Source organism: Malaclemys terrapin, chromosome 11, assembly GCF_027887155.1.
Source record: "Malaclemys terrapin pileata isolate rMalTer1 chromosome 11, rMalTer1.hap1, whole genome shotgun sequence".
NCBI classification, from domain to species: Eukaryota; Metazoa; Chordata; order Testudines; family Emydidae; genus Malaclemys; species Malaclemys terrapin.
This window is the reverse complement of record NC_071515.1, coordinates 41,781,262-41,800,197: the sequence shown is the minus strand read 5'-3', so window position 1 is coordinate 41,800,197 and position 18,936 is coordinate 41,781,262. Positions and strand designations below refer to the sequence as shown.

General features: G+C 42.8%; 1 protein-coding gene across 1 annotated transcript in view; it reads left to right on the top strand.

Moving 5' to 3' along the window:
* MYO3B (myosin IIIB) overlaps positions 1-18,936 on the top strand; it is a 328,398-nt gene that overhangs the window by 246,328 nt on the left and 63,134 nt on the right. The window contains exon 33 of the mRNA XM_054043283.1: positions 41-176. Coding sequence (XP_053899258.1) covers positions 41-176 — 136 coding nt within the window. The remainder of the gene's footprint in view (positions 1-40; positions 177-18,936) is intronic.

The window sequence follows — 18,936 nt, the reverse complement described above, 5'->3', positions numbered from 1 at the left end:
CTATTTTATGTTTCTGAAACATTGTTCCTTATTCAAAAAGGATTCGGATGAGATTCCCACACCTCAGTTTCTTCTAAAGCATTCACTGCAAATGAATGATTCACAGCCTATAAGCCAATCCCTTGCACTTGCAAATCAACGATTATCAAGTTCCCCGGGATCCCCTAAAAAACAAGGTAAGAAATATATTAAAGTAATGAAGATTTTTTTTTAATATTTATAAGATACATGTTGTCTGCATGTAAGTTTATATATTGATGAGTTCTTTTAACTGTCCCCTGGAAGACAGGAAACATACCGTAAGTAACTATTTATTTAATATTTGCTATCTGAAAATGTGCAATTTATTTGAAATTACGTTGTCAAATGCACTTAAGTACAATATGGAGACAGAAGTATGGTGTGATAACATTCTGTTAAGAACATGAGCCATGATCATCACTCCATGAAAACACCTTTTTAATGTAACAAAATTGGCATCAGAGAACTCTACCTCTCCCTCTGGCTGCAAGCATCACAAACTGGAAGTTATGAAACCTCTTATGTCTGGCAGAATGAAAGACAACTGATTTGTTTGCATTCAGAGAGGTTCATTCTGCAACACAGTGAAGCCTACAACAATGCTAAAATCTATCCAATGTGATTCTTACTCTATTTGATAACTATACCTTCTTGTCTTGGTTGGCGATTTCTTTTTATCAATTTAAAAATATAAAATGAAGCACCCCGGGCTGTTTTAACAGGTCCATATTTCCAGTCTTCCAGGAAATCAAGATCAGAAATTGTTACTTATCAAAATGCTTGTCTCCATTGTTGTCATGGAGCTGTATTTGCAGATCACTGAATGCAGGGTTCAGTATGGGGCCATGAATTATTACCCACAGTTCAAGATAGAAAAGGTTGATAGTTTGATATCTTTTATCAGACCCAAAATTGAAATACTAATACACAGGCTTTCAGGCCATTCCTGAAAATGAGGTAGGGTTGCCAAGTGTCCGATTTTAGACCAGACCGGTCAAAAAGGGAAGCTGGCAGCATCACTAAAAGTCCGGTTACCTGCAGTAACCAGCCTCTGCCATCAGGGGGTGGGAAGATCAGCAGCTGCTGCAGGAGCCTGATGGACAGAATTGGCAGGCTCCCGGAACAAGCTCCGAAGTAGGTACCAGCACCATCTGGGGTGGTAACCTGTTTCCCCCTCCCTGCACCCCGCTATACCCTGATTTCCCCAGCCCCTTGCTCCAGGAGCAGGAAACATCCCCCCATCCCACGCTGAGCCCCAATTAGGGTGACCAGATGTCCTGATTTTATAGGGACAGTCCCAATTTTTGGGTCTTTTTCTTATACAGGCTCCTATTACCTCCCACCCCATCCTGATTTTTCACACTTGCTGTCTGGTCACCCTAGCCCCAATTTCCCCTTCCCAGCCCCTCACTGCAGGGAATGACCCCTGCCATGCCCCGCTGTGCACCAATTGGGCAGGCTCTGCATCAGTTCCTCCCAGCCCGGCTCTGCAGGCAGCAGGTGAGTCCCGGGGGTGGGGGAGCGAGTGATGGGGGAGGACAGGTGGGGTAGGGGCGTGGCCTCAGAGGAAGAGGCGGGGCAAGGGTATTTGGTTCAGGGATTAGAAAGTTCACAACCCTAAAATGAGGGTTTTCTGTCCTGAGCTCTTTATATATGCTAATTAATCTGATTGTGCAATTAAATGTACCATAGTATTACTATTGTACACTTTCCCTACAGGGCCAATAATACTACAATAATTTTTCTGCACACTTAGGCCCTGATCCTGCCAACTCACATGTGCATAATGTTTACACTGAGGTGAATGAGGCTATACACATATATAATTAAAAAGATGCATAGATGATGGCAGGATCAGGTCCTTATGTTTTTAGGAAATTACACAAATTTAGCATTTTTCATCCTTTATAGATACACAGTTGTTTTCAACTGCAAATACAGAGTTCTACATAAACACAATAGGTTGGGAATTCATTATACTCTTGTTATGAGTTTCAGTCCCCAGGGGATTTGAATTTGTGGAATGGGATTGCAGAAGGTGTGTGCATTACAGTGGAAAACTTTGAAATGATGTTAACAATAAACCTGCCAAACAAAAATATTTTCATTGCACTATACCTTCTTAAGAGAAGCACTAATGGTCAAGTTCTGTCACCCCAAATCTCACTGAGTAGTACCTTTCTCTGTGAATAGTCCCATTGAAATCAATGGTATTAGGTATGGAGTAAAATTATTACTTAGAGGGATTAAACGTGGCAGAATTAGGCCCTCAGCAAGTGTGTGATTCAGGGTCCATTACCCAATAATTAAGATTTGACTTTCTAAAATAACAGTGATTGGTATTCCCCTAGTTAAAAACTTGTTTTGAAGAAGAGATAACTGAAACATTGATTTGATCTATTCAAGAAATAAATATGTGAAAAGAACAAGCACACAGCAACAAAGAAATAAAAATCTCAGTGAAGCATTTAAGGTATTTAAGATTGAAAATGATATAAATCACATTTAAATAAATAACTGTTAAAGAAATAAACCTGTTGAAGAATAATGGTCTCTTCCAGTGTTTTATGAAAGCATAGTTCTTCAGTCAGAGATTCAAATGCTTTCACACCCCAATGAATTCTTTATTTACTCTTGGTCCAGGATATGTAGTCTTTTAGGCACCCAGTGCTGTAGCACTTATGAAAACCAACATGAAATGGCAAATATAGAGCATTATCTTTGGGGTAAGTGTGGTGTAAATATGTTTGTTATAACTTTTGAATATAATATCTAAATTATTATCCACAAAAAAGCAATATATACTATGTGATCCAAAGAACATAATGATGATGCTTTTTTTTCCCTGATGAAACATTACACTGCAAATTTTATAACCTGATTCTAAATCATTTTAGAATTATGTTACAAACAGGACTGGCCCAAGGGGAAAAAGGGGGAAATGGAATGATAAAATTTTGTCATTGCACATGGTCATCACACTGTGATACCTGGCTCTCTATTATGTTACAATGTTCCCATTTATATTACAGTGGAGGGAAAAGATAGAGCTGGGAGATTCCACACAGACACTGAAAAGTCTGTAGTCAGTGATTTATGCACAAATGTCAACACTGAAAGACTCCCATTGACTTCAGTGGGCTTTGGATTAGGCCTATAAGAAACTTTAAAGCTATGACCAAACTGCACACAGTGCAAGGTGTGTGCACAGAGGCTAAAATGGCTTAAAGGGGAGATTTTCAAAGGCACAGATGGGGAATTAGAAGCCCAATTCCTATAGACTTGCTGGGATTTGGGAATCTAATTCCTCTTTGTGCCTTTGAAAGTCTCCCCTCAAAGCTATGCTGGCTCTATGTGACCCCTACAAGGGCAGGGGAGCATGGGGGGAGCTTTCACCAGACTGTAAAGCCAGCCTTATAGTCCATTAGCAACACCATAGTGGTGCAGAAGGGCTGCAGCAGGGCCAAAGATCCTGCCCAATCTCTTCTATATGAATCATTTCTCCCTGATATTATCCTTTATTGGTAAGGTTGGGAGGAGAGTCCAGTTAACATGATAGAAGCTGATTATTTCAGTCACAATAAGGTAACGTTAGAGGCAGAGTAGTCACATTTTCCTGAGAGACTGGAGAATAGCATTGTGTCATGGTCCCGTAGGTCTCGAACCTGAGTCCATAGAGTTCCCTGTTAACTAGCACCACCCTGCTTGTACTCCACAGCTCATTACTAGCCAGCTGAACAGAGGAGATACCATGAAATCTGAAGTTACATCAGGGCCTGTTTGTAGGAATGCTGTGAACCGTGATTGGTCGGGGCTTCTTATTTAAATCCAAAGAGAGGCACAAGAAGTTGTCCATGCAACTGGGCTCTACTTGGCTGCTACACTGGACCTTGCCTGACTCCTGAACCTTGCTTTAATGACCTGTTCTTGGTTCCTGCCTTGTTCCTGAGCCTTGGCTCAACTCCAGCTATGACACTTGGCTTGACTCCCAACACTGACTCCTGCTCTAACCACTAGACTCCAACTCCTGGCCACCTATGTCTCAGCCCCAACACAGTGTTTGAAAGTACTCCCTGGAGAATTGCCTAATGTTTAGCTATGGCTGGACTAAGAATAAATATAAAGAGAGTTTCTAGATGAAAAGGAAATATGTCTGTAAAAGAAAATGCTAATAGTATTTATCTATTGACTGGGAGATAATGTAATTTCAAATGCTAATAGAGATATGGATACCTGTGCTTCAAAAGTCAAACAGAATATAAGAGAAGAGGCTCTAGTCCCATACACTCTCTTGCAGGGAAATAGGATACATCTCTTTTATGTCATGCTCCTCACGCTATTGTCTGAGATACTGAAACTTTGTCAGAGATGTCAAAACATATCTAGGTTCGAAGATGTTCTGAGTTAAACTGCCGGCTGTGTTGTAACTCAGCTTAAAGCCCATCTAGTCATGCTGCCCATGGTGTTGTAGAAGTCAACATTTTCTAAAGTGTCCTTTGATTTTAGATTCTTCAATGTTGGGGGGCCCTGTTAAGTGTAAAGGGCACGAGGGTACTCAGCACTATTGAAAATGAAGCCCAGGGAGTTTCAAGTTGGAGGCCTAAAATCAGTGGCCCCTTTTGAATAGTTTCACCACAGTATTTATTTTTTCTCTATCTCTTATTTAATAGATTGTCTCTTTCTTTCTGTAAAATTGACAGTAAAATATTATTTTACTGGAGCCCAATTGAGTTGGGCTAGGAGAAAAATGTGAGTCTGCAGCATGTAAAGAGGGCAGCTATTCTCTGCATTCTCAAGGGAGGTAATGAAATGCAGTAGGTACTTGCCTATGTACAAGGTCACTGGCAAGGGGACAGCTGCAGTGTGCCTTCTCAAACAGTACCATAAACAGTCTGGTAAGGGCAAAAAGAACAGGAGTACTTGTGGCACCTTAGAGACTAACAAATTTATTTGAGCATAAGCTTTCATGGGCTACAGCCCACTTCTTCGGATGCATAGAATGGTAAGGGACATTGTGGGTTAAGGAAGAGACAAATGCTATTACCAAAAGGCTGCTGTTACACAGGTGATAACTCATTCCCCATTCTAAACAGAAAATAAAGCAACATTTTAAAATATAGGCTGTATTTTCTAAGCAATTCCTTATTTTCAATCACTTATATATCACTGGGCCTTACCTCCATTTTCAGACAGAATGGGCCAAACTTGGCTCTATTAAATGGCTGCGCCCTTTTTGCACTCCTGTGTAACCAAAAGCAGAACATGGCCCACTTGTTTTAATCTTTTGACTCTGAATTATGTGCTCTAAATAAGATTCAGTTTTCTGTGTACTGCAGCTTTAAATATACAAGGTTTACCTGCTTGTCCACTGGGAGGCAGGGCTGTGAGACCGTTCAGGATGGGGCCTTAGAGTGAGACTGGCACTGTGTGTTCTCTCTCATGTCTGTCGTTGCTTTCTTTAATCTCAAATGAGTCAAGTAGACTGAGAGTTTTTCTCTTTGTGTATGGAAAACACATTGAGTGGGGTTGGGGGTTCATTAATGTAAGGTCAAGATCCCAGAAGGAAATGGAATTATTATTATTATTATTGTTGTTGTTTCCCAATCTTGCAGTCTCTTACTCAGGCAAAGCCCTAACTGAAAACATGGAAGCTTTGCTGAGCAGAGTCTAAAGGATGGGGCCATGAAGGATATTGTTCTCCTTGTTTTGTTGTTTGCAGATGATGTGATTGCCCTTACTGCGAAAAGCAAAAAAGCTAATAAGGATTATATGGTGCTGCTATGCACACGATGTAGCTGAGATGGAAATTGTTGTATGTAAACAAATGTTGCTGTTTTTATCAACTCTTACTCGGTTTGGTATCCAAGTAACATTTCAGAAAGTTAGAGGAGTAAGCTATCTAAGCACATTTTGTTAATGACTTCAGATATCTATAGTGAAAGCAGTGGGTAGGTTAGAGGGACAATCAATTATGAGAGAAACATAAGCACGTCAGTCTTGGTCAAAATATCCATGTCAAGTCTTCCAGAGTGTTTGTGTTCATCTTTGTGTGTCCAATCCTTGAGGTCTTGGTGTCTCTGAGCTTGTCTGCACTGGGAAAAGACACAGTGTTAACTAACATGATCTTAAACACAATTTAGCATTCAGTCTAGACAAAGACTGTCATGTCTTGCATTGTATCAACCAGTCCTGGTTAACCTCAGGTCCACCAGAGTGTTAACCATGACAGTCTACACCAGGAGTAGGCAACCCCAGACCTGGGACGGGGTCAGGGCAGAGGGTGCAGGGCAGAAGGCTGGGTGTGTGGGGGGGTTCAGAGGTCAGGGCAGAGGGCAGTGGCGGGTTCAGGGCAGAAGACTGGGGGAGTGGGGGGATTCAGGGGTCGGGGCAGAGGGGTGGGGGGGGGTTCAGGGGTCAGGGCAGAGGGCTGGGTGTGTGTGGGGGTGCAGGGCAGAAGGCTGGATGTGTGGGGAGTTCAGGGGTAAGGGCAGAGGGCTGGGGGGTGTGTGGAGGTGCAGGGCAGAAGGCTGGGTGTGGAGGGGGTTCAGGGCAGAAGGCTGGGGTGTGTGTGGAGGTGCAGGGCAGAAGGCTGGGTGTGGAGGGGGTGCAGGGCAGAAGGCTGGGTGTTGGGGGCAGGTCAGGGCAGAGGGCTGGGAGGGCGTGGGGGTGCAGGGCAGAAGGCTGGGTGTTGGGGGCAGGTCAGGGCAGAGGGCTGGGAGGGCGTGGGGGTGCAGGGCAGAAGGATGGGTGTTGGGGGCAGGTCAGGGCAGAGGGCGGGGGGGTGTGGAGGTGCAGGGCAGAAGGCTGGGGAATGGGGAGGTTCAGGGGTCAGGGCAGAAGGCTGGGTGTTGTGGGCGACTCAAGGTCAGGGCAGAGGGTGGGGGGTGTGGAGGTGCAAGGCAGAAGGCTGGGTATTGGGGGGAGGTCAGGGCAGAGGGCTGGGGTGCTCAGCTCGTGGGGGTGTTCCCTGCCCTGAGCCGCTCAGGGCAGGGGTCTGGGAGGGATATGCCCTGTTCCACCCCCTTCCCCAAGGCCCGTCCCTACCTCCCTCTGCCTCCTCTACAGAGCAGCCAGCACGCTGCCACTCGGCTCGGCTCCGCTCCGCTCCCCCTCCCCCTCACAAGGGCCATCGCCGGCAGGGAGAGGGAGGGGGAGGGGGAGGAGGAGGGGCTGGAATGCACCACACTGTGCAGGGAAGAAACGGGGGAGGGGGAAGCTTGGCTGCTACAGGACCAAGCTTCTGCCTCCTGCCCCCGCAGGGGAGAGCGGTGGGCGGTGGGGGGGGCTGAGTGGGGCTGGGGGCCGGGACCCCCCCAACCACTCTCCCCTGCGGAGGCAGAAGCTTGGTCCTGCGGCAGCCAAGCTTCCCTCCTCCCCCGCTTCTTCATCAGCGTGGCGCTTTCCGGCCCCTCCTCCTCCTCCTCTCACCGGGCAGGCAGCGTGCTGCTCAAAATCAGCTCGCGTGCCATAGGTTGGCGACCCCTGGTCTACACTAAGTGCTAACTTGTGTTTTAACATCATGTTCATTGACACAGTATAACAATATATACAAGCCCTAATATGGACATGTTGGTGCATGAACTTTTGAAGCAGTAACACAATCATTGTAGGGCATCAGCAGGGTATCAGTTAGTATTGTCATAGCGCCTAGAAGCTCCAGTCATGGACCAGGATCCCATACAGTGCTAGGCGCTGTACAAACTCAGAACAAAAGAGCTTACAATCTAAGTCTTACACAAGAGACTGCAGATGGATATAGACAGACGGGGAGTACAAGGAACATTGGCCAGCATGATAGGCACTGGTCTCAGCACACCAGTAGCCTAACTGTTGTCATGTTTTTGTAGGCATCATGGCAGAAGAGAGTTTTAAGAAAGGATGCAAAGGGGGATAATGAGTTAGTTTTGCAGATGTTTACAGGGAACTCCTTCCAAGCATGAGGAGCAGCATGGGAGAAAGCACAAAAGTGGTTGTTTGGAACTATATAGGTTTCATGGTCATAACTCCCATGAGTCTTAAGCACTTAATTAAAATTAAGTTAGTACATGCAATGCCTCTCTACCATGTACATTGGCAAAACCTGGACAGTCTCTGCGCCTAAGAATAAATGGACACAAATCAGACATCAAGAATTGTAACATTCAAAAACCAGTAGGAGAGCAGTTCAATCTCCCTGGACACTCAATAACAGACTTAAAAGTGGCCATTCTTCAACCAAAAAAAGCTTCAGAAACAGATTTCAATGAGAAACTTCAGAACTAGAATTAATTTGCAAACTTGACACCATCAACTTAGCCCTGAATAAAGACTGGGAATGGCTGGGTCACTAGAAAAATTTTTTTTCCCTCTGTTGATACTCACACCTTCTTGTCAACTGTTGGGACTGTGCCACTTCCACCCTGATTGAATTGGCCTCGTTAGCACTGACCTCCCCACTTGGTAAGGCAACTCCCATCTTTTCATGTGCTATATATTTATACCTACCTACTGTATTTTTCACTCCATGCATCTGATGAAGTGGGTTATAGCCCACGAAAGCTTGTGCCCAAATAAATTTGTTAGTCTCTAAGGTGCCACAAGGACTCCTCATTGTTTTTGCCAATTATAATAGTTTGCATAAAGTACTTGAATGAAAGGTGCTATACATTACAAATTCTGTGATGATGTTTGTTTATTTATAAAGACTGAACCAGGAGTTCACTCTTTGAAATTTATAATCCCTACAAAATAACATTAACAATCAAGTTACAATATCTTTTAGACCTTAATATTAAGAATAGTCTTTCATCTACCATTCTCAAAGTGCCATTCTGAATCCTAGAATGATGTCTTGAATTGATATATTTTTCTTGTATGTTACAGGATGTTTAAGTCAGGTATAGTATTCATACTTCTATAATGTATTTATATCAGAGAAGAAGTTTAACTCTATTCTCATATTTAACTTCTTTTTGTGCGTGGCTTTAAAAAAACACAACCACCAGAATACTCCATCCTGCATTAGTGATTCACTTTCCTTCCCTTTGAATCTACAAAGAGTCAAGGTCCCAACATGGTGCTAGCAGGCACTGTGTTCCTGAACAGGCTGTAATATTGAGGTCTGGAGTGGACCACTTTTAATCAAAGATGCCATGGTGCATTTTGTAAGAGTTACAGGATTAATCTTAGAGTTCTGGCCAGGTTTGAATTCATTCTGCCTAACTCAACTTCCTCTTTGGTTTCATTTGGATACATTTCAAAGACACTATTGTGTAGTGTGGCACCAGATTCTACCTTGAGAGATGGCAGTGTTTCAGCAGTAGGTGAAGTGATCCCAATATACCAAGGCTGTGAAGCATTTTACAATCCATTTGGGTGAAAGGTGATATACAAGAATTTCATTAATTCTAAGACACACACTGATTCATTTTACATCTGTGTAAATCAGGAATAACTCCACTCAAGTCAATGGACTCACTTGTGTGAGAGCAGAATCCCATTGATCCTGCTCAAAAATTCCATGTGCCTTTTTTCTTTGCATGTCAGGGCTAGGACTATGATTCTGTCATGAAGAAAATAACAGCAGTCTCATGGGTCACCCTGGATGTTATGGACATGGCTGGGAAAGGTCCTATTTGGCATGATCCAGCTGGATTTTCAGACAGCAGAACTAGGTGTGCTCCACTGTGTTCTCCTGCTGTATGCCACAACATGGAGAAGAAGCTTTTGATGGTGTACTGCTCAAGTAGCTGTCTCAGCCTCACTGGAGGAATTCTTGATGTGATACAGGGGTTCTACAGTGGATTTCCATCTGTTGAGAGGAATACATGATGCAGTTAATAGATTCAGATATTCTAAGGCCAGAAGGGACCATTGTGATCATCTGGTCTGACTTCCTGCATAACACAGGCCATAGAACTTCCCCCAAATATTTCCTGCTTGAACTTGTAGACAGACTCTTTGGCTTGTTCTTGTGGTCCTTCTTTGAACCCTCTCCAATTTATCAACATCCTTTTTGAACCATAGGACCCAGAAATAGCCACAGTATTCCAGCAGCAGTCACACCAGTGCCAGATACAGAGGTAAAATAGCCTCTCTACTTCTGTTCAATATTCCCCTGTTTATGTATCCAAGGCTTGCAATGGCCCTTTTGGCCACAACATTGCACTGAGAGCTCATGTTCAGCTGATAATCCCACACCACCACCACATTTTTCTGTGTTCTTCTAGTGTTTGGTCCAACATCTGGCTGGGGAGAGGTAGGAGAAGATACAACACCCTTTTCTCTTAAAACGGCATGCTACTGGATCATGAGTGTCTTTGACTGCTGTGCCAAATGCACAGCTCTAGACATGACAGACATAAATAGGATTTCCAGTTTTGTTGCTTATAGATTTTATGTATAAGCTGTAATAATATGTGATCCAGAAGAAAGATACATGCCCAGTTTGTTTCAAGGCATCTCTCAGGTAAATGAACCAAAAATAGACATACATGTACATCAAAAAGGGGGTCATTATTAATAATGATGAATGACTCAAAAAGTTGTGTTATTTGGTTCCAGTTGTATAGATTTGGATGGAAGCTTATCCAAGTTGCTTTTGATTACAGTATTCAGCTCCAAGTGTGCAATGTGTTGTACATGGATGGGCCCCTGCACCTGCATAGAGACCCCAGGATTGGGCCTTTGTCAGCTAATCTTGTGGGAATCCTTAGTTTTATGAGGTTTCTGGTTCTTCCTGCTTCTAACTGAGCCAGAAGCACTGTGAGGTGCTCAGACATTAGGGGGTTGGATGGAGTGCAGATACTTAGGTAGATATTTCAGCGCTTCCACTTCCAGTCTTGATGGGGACTCGGAAGTGCCAACAAACATAATATTAATAAATTATTTTTTATAAGGTTAGCTGATATTTCCTCCCAACTTCATATTAAGGTTTGGTTTGGGACTACATTTAGGGATTTGTATTTTGAATTGGTTCACACCTTACTAGTTATTATTAACCCTTTTGCTACTAGTCTTACATGCCAGCGGCGTGATGTCCAGATTGCATTTTGCAGATGTTATGTACCAAGCAATTTTGAAAAAAAAGTCAGACTGTTCTGAAGTTTCTCTTTCACAATGTGGGTTCTTAATTGTCTCTTGGAGAGAGAGAAAAAAAAACAAAGACACAAAAGTGACAAATGATAAATACAAGCTTTGATTTGTTAAACACATGTTAGCTCTATGTTTAGCCCTGGGCTGTGAATTTCATTACAGGCTGGTTTACTTGTGGATTGGTTATTGTTATTGCTTTGGATATAGAAGGATCTAACCTGTAGTCAATGCTGATTAGGATCAAATATGAGAGATTAAAATGGGATACAACTGAATAGCATATATGGGACTCAGAGTAGCAGCCGTGTTAGTCTGTATCCGCAAAAAGAACAGGATACTTGTGGCACCTTAGAGACTAACAAATTTATTAGAGCATAAGCTTTCGTGGACTACAGCCCACTTCTTCATCCAACAAGTGGGCTGTAGTCCACGAAAGCTTATGCTCTAATAAATTTGTTAGTCTCTAAGGTGCCACAAGTACTCCTGTTCTTTTTATATATGGGACTGTGTGAATTGGATGAAATAGTTTCCTTTAGACAGCTTTCTTATTGCTAGTGGTGTAAACATATTGGATCTGGATTAGTACAGACTGCATTGTGATAAAGCAGAATAAGTAAATCTCTCATTAAAATACAAAAAAAAAAAACTGATGAGATGAGAATTAAATGTAATGAAGTTCAATAATCAACATGTAATTGTACCACACAACAATATTTTAGTAAAGGTTCAGGTTTTTCCCAATAAAATATCATGGCTAGCAGTGTGTTTCTCACTCCAGCTTCCAGTATACTTACTTTTTCTGTCTCCTTCATCTTCCCTCCTTCACACACAGCTTTGCCTAAGTACTTCTTTTTGCCATTTCTTTGTTGGTGGTTAAGCTTTTTATCATACTGTACCTCACTGTTCTGTTATTATTGCTCAAAGTTTTCTTAAGTATTCTCTGAGAATCTCTGACAGCTTTTCCTATGAAGCTTAGCCACTGTTGCTAGTGCTCCAAAACAGCAGACTATGTCACACATGACGGTTCCACTCATTCAAATATTGTAGCTTTCAATTAATTTCTCTTCAGTTCTTTTTTATGGTTTTGTAAAGCACTGTCTATTGCTGTAGGAATTATAAAAATTGCATTCTGCCTTTCTGTGTGCTTTCTTTGTCTGTTAGTCACCTTAGACCTGAGTTTCTTTTAATCATGTTTCCTTATGATTGATGATAATGACTTTTTTGTATTATTTTTCCCATTCTGCAATTTGTATAATATTTTATATATACACTCTATTAAGTCCAATAAATACAACAACCTCATATTTATGCCTCTATATAGGCTTAATTTACTTACACATGCATTTCCTTTTTTTAAAAAATCACCAGCTTCTTTCTATTGAAGATGCTTTAGTATCTGAGTACATTTTACCTGACCATGTACAATGATTAAGAGTTTTGAGTATATGCACAGAGAGCCCCTTTAAAAAAAAATAAACTTACTAAAGTTTTGCACAATACTGTACTCACATTGCGAAGAAGAAAACAATGCAGAACTCTTCAGTGCTTTTGCTTCAGAAAACTTTAGGACTTCAAATAATTACATAATGAAAGGAAAGTACTAGAGATTGGAATGCCACTGAGAGAGTTGTAATGTCAAAGCCCTAAGGAAAAAATTCCGAGAGTCAAAATTCAAAAAGGGTCTAATTCTGTTATTGATTCCTTAATTAATTATTAAAATTTGGTTTTATGCTTATAGTAACACAACAGTAAATTCCAGAGTCTTGTTATTTGCATATGCCTTACTGCCCAGCAAACCAAAACAGTGCTACACCAAAGTCTTTTAGTGCTTGAGTAATATTGCAAAAGACTCTGAGTATCATCTCAAAATAAAGTGTGTTTAGACACTTTTTGGACAGGCAGCATTCACTGTATCATGCTACAACTTCTTGGATGCATCCAATAAGGATTTCCTTTCTCAATCCATTCCAAAGAAGTTATAAAAAACATGGAGACCTGATGCGATAACACGGAAAATCATCCTGTGGTCAAGGTCATTATGGAATTTGGTTAGATCCCTGGGAAAATCCTCTTCCCAAGTTTTCAGCCTTGGAAAGCCATTAGTCTACATTTAGTTAAATGAAAGTTGTTGAACAGAGCAGCAAGAAAAAACAACCTAAATAAATTGGGGTCTTTCAAATAAGCTATTCGTATCTGTTTATTTCTACAAATGGATCAGCAGTAGCACACTCTATGTACACTTAGGATCTACTAGCTACGTAGGTGTATAGGATGAGCAGGTGCACACTCTGAAAGCTGTCCATCTCCACTGGCACTATTAACATTTCCCTTCCATCCCCTCCACAAGTAGGATTGTTCGGTCACAGCGGGCTAATGGTGAGGTTTTAAAAACAATCTTTTGGGAAATGGAAATACTCTGTATTCATGGGTGGTTAAAAAATGTAATTAACGGTGACAAATGTGACAATTATCACCTCTTTCTGATCTTCAGAAATCTGCTACCGGTAGTTTCTCTGCCAGAAAGTCACATAAGTGCTATAAATAAAGGTTTCAAAGGTCTGCAGTTGTCTTCACAACTCTCTGCCATTCTTCACTAGGGACTCTGGCCAGGTGACTGCTTTGTTGAAGGCAGTCATGGTGCCAGGGAAGTTCTTTAGGGAGCACAGCCTAGCAGTTATCTGGGCCCTCATTTTATGGCCTGACCAAACTCTGTACAGTGCTGTTTTGGAGACTGCCTCTTATCTAGTCTTCTTTCGGGTTCTGTGACAGTCACCAATCTGTCTCCATGTTTGCCTCACGTACATGCAAAAAACATTCACTCCCAGAAGAAGGAAATGGTCAGTGCATTGTTTCAGCATCTCTGTGGACTCCAGAGTTTGCAAACACTGAAAATGCCCTCCAGCTAAGTGGCATGATTGTTTTTTGTACATTTTTTAAGACTGTTCTTTACCACATTTTCTTAGTTAAGATAAAGAGCATGACTATCGGAAGAATGGCAATAAGCTTGTGAGCTTTGAAGAGCTTGTTTGCCAGGAAAACAAACAGCTTGCTGCAGCTCTACAAAAACACAGTGTGATCTAATTTGAGTTTCAGCATTTCTGGATGTCATTTTCAAACTATATTGAGATAACCAGCTGTTGCCGTTTAAAACAGGTAGAAGAGGTGTTTGTAGAACAAAAGCATTTCAGTTGTTTATTTATTTTTAGTGATGGGCCTGAGACATGAAGTTCAGAATCCAAAATTCCCCAAACTTCACTGGGGGCTTATATATAGGATTCCATTTTGTGCTCATCTTTCATTTGTATATTATCAGACATAAAGACCACTTGTATTTTGCTTTCCATTAGATTATGGTTGGCTGTGTTTCTGTAAGTCATTTTTGAATTATATTAAACTGATTAAAAAAAACTAGTAGCAATATTACTCTTGAAGAGTTGTGATCATTAAGTTCTACTGTAGTAAAGGGAATCCTTTTAAAGGGAAACCAAACAGAATCCTGCAAAGGGATGAGAAGTGTTACTAACTATTTCAGCTTAGTGCCAGAGCTGGTGCTTTGGGCCTTGTGATAGTTGGTTTAAGGCCCAGCATGGATAAATTCCTCACCCTGGAACCCAACAAGGCTTCACTACATAAAACAACAGAAACTCTAAATTAGCAGGCAGCTTCTAGTCTGTACAGAGTCACTCACTTGAAAGTGGTCAGCACAGACAGCAACTTGCAGAGAAGTTCCAGGGCATGTAAATCAGGGGGCAAGATTATGATCACCACAATCAAATTCCAAATTCAAACTATAAACGTTTGGATCCAGAGTGTGGCTGTAGACTTGCTATACAATGTGACACAGGCAAGGCAGTCATCCTGCAAGGTGCAGAAAATCAGTCTCTGTTCATAAACTCTCCTTCCCTCTTCTCGTCCACAAAAAAAAGGTGCAGAAGAGCAATAAGTATCAGTCACTTTGCAACAGAGATTCTATAACTAGTTCATGGATCACAGGTAGTCCATAGAAAAAACAATGAGGAGTCCTTGTGGCACCTTAGAGACTAACAAATTTATTTGGGCATAAGCTTTTGTGGGCAAGAACCCACTTCATCAGATGCATGGAGTGGAAAATACAGGAGCAGGTATAACTGGTTCATCGCATGGGGCTGGCTCCTCTCTGCCTTGTTTCCAGCTGCATGTTTCCAAAGAAGAACCTGGATGCCTGTAAAGCAGCTGGAAATTTGGAGGAACCAGCCTAACTGCCACCACTATAAGGATTCCAGTTACATAAGCAGGAGAAGAGAAAACAAGATTCTCTCAGGGTCTAGAGCCACTAGTAGCATTGATGCTGTCACTAGGAGAGGAGACAGGAGACACCAGTGGGACTTAAGCCCTCCACCAGAAAGTAATGCCTTGTGAGATGGGAACCAGGCAGCATGTTCAGGAAAGGAGAGAAACAGACAGCCACAAGAGAGAAACAAGCCAGCAGGCTGTTAGGGGCAGTGGGGAGGGAGAGAAGAAAAGGACCACCAAGGAAAGAAACCTATGCAGAGAAACAGAAGAGCGAGGAAAAGAACAAATGGAGAGGTAAGGAGAGCTGATGAAGAGCTAAAGGAAAAGGTGTGTGTGATGGGTATACTCCCCACCCTGGCCCTTGAGAGAGCTGAATTAGGTCAAGTGGGCTCAATCAGGCAATTAAGTGGCAAACAGGAGAGATTTGGGCTAGGAAGCAGCCTCTAATTGAAAGCATGCTCACGTCTGAGGGAACAGGCAGAGCTTACATAAAGCCAAGAGCCTGGCAACAAAGCGGTGGCAGATACTCTCCCCGAGGCATAGGAATTCCTGAGACCTAGTAGACCCTAGGAGAGAGGGCTCTGATTAGGAGGAGTAAGGCAGCAAGTGGTCTGGGACAAGAGCAGGGTGAAGCGTGGCAGTCACATTTACTGAGATAAGGGAGTGGAAAGGAGGGGTAGGAATCCCCCTGGTCCTGTCACTCCTGCAGTGATCCAGTCAGTTTTCTAATTCACTGCCCCAACAGTACCTCTCTGCAGTCAGCTGTGCACCACACACACCACCACAGACCTGTGTGAGGACGGAGGTTAAAAATGAAATTGAGGAGAGCTTGGAGGACTCTCCAAGAAGGGCACATTGAATTTAGCTGGCTTGTATTCTATTGAGTAGCACCTGTCGATTCCCCCTACCTTCCTTTTACTGATGATTAAAGATTTGTACATTTGGTTGGGCTGGAAGTATCATCTGCTGACAAAGGAATAAATGAGCAATAAGGGCCACCTTTTCAAAAGCACTCAGGGCCAGATTCTCAAAAGTTCAACACCCACAAGTGAGGCCAGATTATCAAGAGAGCTCAGCTCCCATTTACATGCCTAAATAAAGGCTAGGTTTTCAAAAGAGCTCAGCACCCCACGTGCACCCAACATACTGAGTGGCCTTGAAGATCTAGTCATTTATTTTGGTGTCTAAATGGGAGCTGGGCTCTTTTGAAAACTTTGGCTCATAGCTGTGATGTATAGAAGAGCAGCTTCTCTCGGTGATACAAACTTACTACAGCCTTTTCTGTAGGAGCCACTAGAAAGCTCTTCTTTGGCTCATTTAATAGAGTTGCTGCCTATGGAGGGTTCAAGCTGGGCATCACACGTGCTGGGCCAGATCACTGGCTCCAGCCAAGACTACCTAGAGGCATGCAGGGCAGGCAGAGGGTTGCTTTTGCAGGCCCTTTGGACTGCTATGTACCACCCTGGTCTCCTAGCATAACCTAGAGCTGTCCCAATGGTAGTTTGCCCACAGAGCACACAGAGAGCTATTGGAAGTGTCTGCTTCTCCATATGACTGTAGATAATGTGTTCATCTCGTGTAAAGGCTCATGAGTCTATAGTTCCATTGTTTTAGATGAGGATAGTACTGTTCTGTTGGTATCACCCAGCAGACAATACGATTAGTAGAGTGTGTGAGCGCTTTATGGCTCAACGTGATTGAGACCAGCTCCATGGAGCGCAGCAGTAACAAAGAAGAGACATAGTCAATTTGCTATTTGTCTAGCTTCTGTAATTCTAGAATATGGATATTTTTCAGTGGCCTAATATTTTAAATGAAGTAATTAGTGGATTGAACAGAATACATGAGCCTTACCTCATGGGTTGATTCATGGGGCAAAGTTGTGGCTTTAAACCACTGTGCTGGAGAGGCTCCCAAAGACATACTAGTTCACATCCTTAGCAACAAACCAGCCAGTCCACAGCCCCAAGCAAATCCGAAGCTGTGTGTAAGAAAGACTCATTTGTGATTTGTTCAGCACCCTGGTACTTTTTTAAAATATGCATGATGTGACTTCTCCTGTCTGCGGGGAAGAACTCTGATTGGGCCAGACATTTGGGGGTTCTTAAATTGTATTTACTTTTTGTTTGATTTGTTTCAGGGTTCTGGGGGTGTTATTTTTGTTCATTAGTAGGGATTTATTGGGCTGAAGAGGGGTGTTGATGTTGTCAGTGTCATTCTTGTGATGGAAAGGCCTGTTCACTGCGGAAGATTCAGGATCCATTCATGACACCTGTGAAAATAGATTACCCTGGCCTATTCTGTGTTCTGTAGATGCTTCATATCACTCTAGCTCTGCAGCCAACACCCTTCTCTTATTCCTGCTTTGTCTCTATTACCTTCTAGCCTAATCAGTGAAGAACTGAAAATGAACTGCCATTGGTTAGAGACACCTGGCTGATGGTCCTAAGCAGGGAAGTATTTGCCCTGAAAGCATAGCTTGTGTTGCATTTTTATTTTACTTTCAGATTAACAGCTACATTGTACCTAGGCCTGCACAGAGACATGGGGGTGGAGGGCAGGATACGAAAAGAGCCTTTGTGTCCCTGTACAGGGGATCACAGGCACAATCCCAGTCTGTGTTCCTGATCTGCAAGAACCAGGGGTGTCTAGCACAGGTTGCAGGAGCAGACACTCCTAAGGAAGCAGGGAGGAAGGATGAATGCAGGGCTATGGCCTTGCCAATTGAACTGGGCTGGTGCAGCACAAACGCCTATGGTACCCTGTAAGAGGGTAGCAAGCACTGTCCCTGCTCTTGGAGGCATTGGGCCAAATTCACAAGACCGGGACTGAAGTGTGTGTGTATGTATATGTATGCCCGGAGGAGAGTGTTGTGCTCACTGATTCTAGAGCTGAGGAGGGCCAGTTTTGTCCCGATACTGGGTCAGATCTGTCCTAGCTTGCATCCAGCTACTGAAAACCCTGGTAGCTACTGGGAAATAGCGAGGAAGTAGGACCAGCTCAAACATGCCACCAGCCTGCCCCAGAATGGCTCCTGCATTAGCAGCTCTTATCATGAGAGCATTAGGGACAGAGGCACACAGCTGGCTTTACATGTGGAGTGAGGGCCTCCTGCTCTGGGGCTATTCTCTGGAGACGCCTTAGAGCAACCATGAATCGGGCCCATTACACCTAACTTTGCCCTCCACCCTCATTCTGCATCAAGCATAACTTAGCTGGCCTGAAAATCTGGCCCTCTGTATCTAGGTTACATTAGTTAAACTAATCCTTGGTTTGGTTTGGCTTTGTTCACATTAACATCAGAACATAGGGGAAGAACAACAAATAAGAAACAAAAAACACAATCATTTGAAAATGTTGCTGCCACAGATAGACATCCTGAGTGTGTTTTACATAACCATTGTGAATAATTGTAGCTGGATTTCTGTCCAGATTCCTTCCCCTCATGGACCTTTTGAAACAAAACCAAATTGTACAAACCAAGTTTTTGTGGGATAGGCCCGAGCCTCCTTTCATATAAGCTAATGGCAAAACTAGGAGCAGGGCTGAGCCTTGTGCGCTGGGATTTGG